This window comes from Clarias gariepinus, chromosome 22 (assembly GCF_024256425.1).
Source record: "Clarias gariepinus isolate MV-2021 ecotype Netherlands chromosome 22, CGAR_prim_01v2, whole genome shotgun sequence".
NCBI classification, from domain to species: domain Eukaryota; kingdom Metazoa; phylum Chordata; class Actinopteri; order Siluriformes; family Clariidae; genus Clarias; species Clarias gariepinus.
This window is the reverse complement of record NC_071121.1, coordinates 29240001-29242500: the sequence shown is the minus strand read 5'-3', so window position 1 is coordinate 29242500 and position 2500 is coordinate 29240001. Positions and strand designations below refer to the sequence as shown.

The following is a 2500-nucleotide window of genomic DNA, read 5'->3' as shown; positions in this document are numbered from 1 at the left end:
TACACAAATTATACACACACACACACACACTATACACACATACTATACACACACTCTACACACATTATACACACTATACAAACAGTATACACATTATACACACACTATACACAAATTATACACGCATTACACACACATTATACACACATTACACACACACTCTACACACACTATACAAACAGTATACACACATTACACACAGACTCTACACACATTATACACACTATACAAACAGTATACACACGTTATACACACATTACACACACACTCTACACACACACTCTACACACACACACACACTATACACACACATTATACACGCATTATACACACTATACAAACAGTATACACACATTAGACACACTATACACACATTAGACACACACTATACCACATTACACACACACTATACAAACATTATACACACACTATACACATTATACATACACTCTGCACACACTACACACACATTATACACACTACAGTATACACACACTATACAAACAGTATACACACTATACACACACACCATACACGCATTACACACGCATTACACACACTATACACACACACTATACAAACATTATACACACACCATACACACATTACACACACTATACACACACACTACACACACATTATACACACATTATACACACTATATACGTGTGTGAGTATATAATGTGTATAATGTGTGTATAATGTGTAACTATACACACACATTATATACACACATACACGTTATACACACACTATATGTATATCTACACACTTACAGACAGAGAATCGTGTGTGTGTGTGTTTAGGAGTTTAAGCTGATGTATGGAATGCTCTTCTCCATCCGCTCCTTTGTCAGTAAGATGTCACCACTGGACATGTATCCTTCTGCAGCTACTGTGTGTGTGTGTGTGTCTGTCTGTCTGTGTGTGTGTCTGTCTGTCTGTGTCTGTCTGTGTCTGTCTGTCTGTGTGTGTGTCTGTCTGTCTGTCTGTGTGTGTGTCTGTCTGTCTGTGTCTGTCTGTGTCTGTCTGTGTCTGTCTGTCTGTCTGTGTCTGTCTGTCTGTGTCTGTCTGTGTCTGTCTGTCTGTGTCTGTGTGTCTGTCTGTCTGTCTGTCTGTCTGTCTCTGTCTGTCTCTGTCTGTCTCTGTCTGTCTGTCTCTGTGTGTCTCTGTCTGTCTCTGTCTGTCTGTCTCTGTGTGTCTCTGTCTGTCTCTGTCTGTCTGTCTCTGTGTGTCTCTGTCTGTCTGTCTCTGTGTGTCTCTGTCTGTCTGTCTCTGTCTGTCTCTGTCTGTCTCTGTCTGTGTGTGTGTCTGTCTCTGTCTGTGTGTGTGTCTGTCTCTGTCTGTGTGTGTGTCTGTCTCTGTCTGTGTGTGTGTCTGTCTCTGTCTGTGTGTGTCTGTCTGTCTCTGTCTGTGTGTGTCTGTCTGTCTCTGTCTGTGTGTGTCTGTCTGTCTCTGTCTGTGTGTGTCTGTCTGTCTCTGTCTGTGTGTGTCTGTCTGTCTCTGTCTGTGTGTGTGTGTCTGTCTGTCTGTGTGTGTGTCTGTCTCTGTCTGTCTGTGTGTGTGTCTGTCTCTGTCTGTCTGTGTGTGTGTCTGTCTCTGTCTGTCTGTGTGTGTGTCTGTCTCTGTCTGTCTGTGTGTGTGTCTGTCTCTGTCTGTCTGTGTGTGTGTCTGTCTCTGTCTGTCTGTGTGTGTGTCTGTCTCTGTCTGTCTGTGTGTGTGTCTGTCTCTGTCTGTCTGTGTGTGTGTCTGTCTCTGTCTGTCTGTGTGTGTGTCTGTCTCTGTCTGTCTGTGTGTGTGTCTGTCTCTGTCTGTGTGTGTGTCTGTCTCTGTGTGTGTCTCTGTCTGTGTGTCTGTGTGTGTCTCTGTCTGTGTGTCTGTGTGTGTGTCTCTGTGTGTCTGTCTCTGTGTGTCTGTGTGTGTGTGTGTGTCTCTGTGTGTGTGTGTCTCTGTGTGTGTCTGTCTGTGTGTGTCTGTCTGTGTGTGTCTGTCTGTCTGTGTGTGTGTGTGTCTGTGTGTCTGTCTGTCTGTGTGTGTGTCTGTGTGTCTGTGTCTGTCTGTGTGTGTGTCTGTGTCTGTCTGTCTGTGTGTGTGTCTGTCTGTGTGTGTGTGTCTGTCTGTGTGTGTGTGTCTGTCTGTGTGTGTCTGTCTGTCTGTGTGTGTCTGTCTGTGTGTGTGTGTGTGTCTGTCTGTGTGTGTGTGTCTGTCTGTGTGTGTGTGTGTCTGTCTGTGTGTGTGTCTGTCTGTCTGTGTGTGTGTCTGTCTGTCTGTGTGTGTGTCTGTCTGTGTCTGTCTGTCTGTGTCTGTCTGTGTGTGTCTGTCTGTGTGTGTCTGTCTGTGTGTGTCTGTCTGTCTGTCTGTCTGTCTGTGTCTGTCTGTCTGTGTCTGTCTGTCTGTGTCTGTCTGTCTGTCTGTGTCTGTCTGTCTGTGTCTGTCTGTCTGTGTCTGTCTGTCTGTGTCTGTCTGTCTGTGTCTGTCTGTGTCTGTCTGTCTGTGTCTTT

General features: G+C 44.8%; 1 protein-coding gene across 1 annotated transcript in view; it reads left to right on the top strand.

Moving 5' to 3' along the window:
- trappc1 (trafficking protein particle complex subunit 1) overlaps positions 1 to 2500 on the top strand; it is an 8658-nt gene that overhangs the window by 2815 nt on the left and 3343 nt on the right. The window contains exon 3 of the mRNA XM_053481944.1: positions 807 to 877. Coding sequence (XP_053337919.1) covers positions 807 to 877 — 71 coding nt within the window. The remainder of the gene's footprint in view (positions 1 to 806; positions 878 to 2500) is intronic.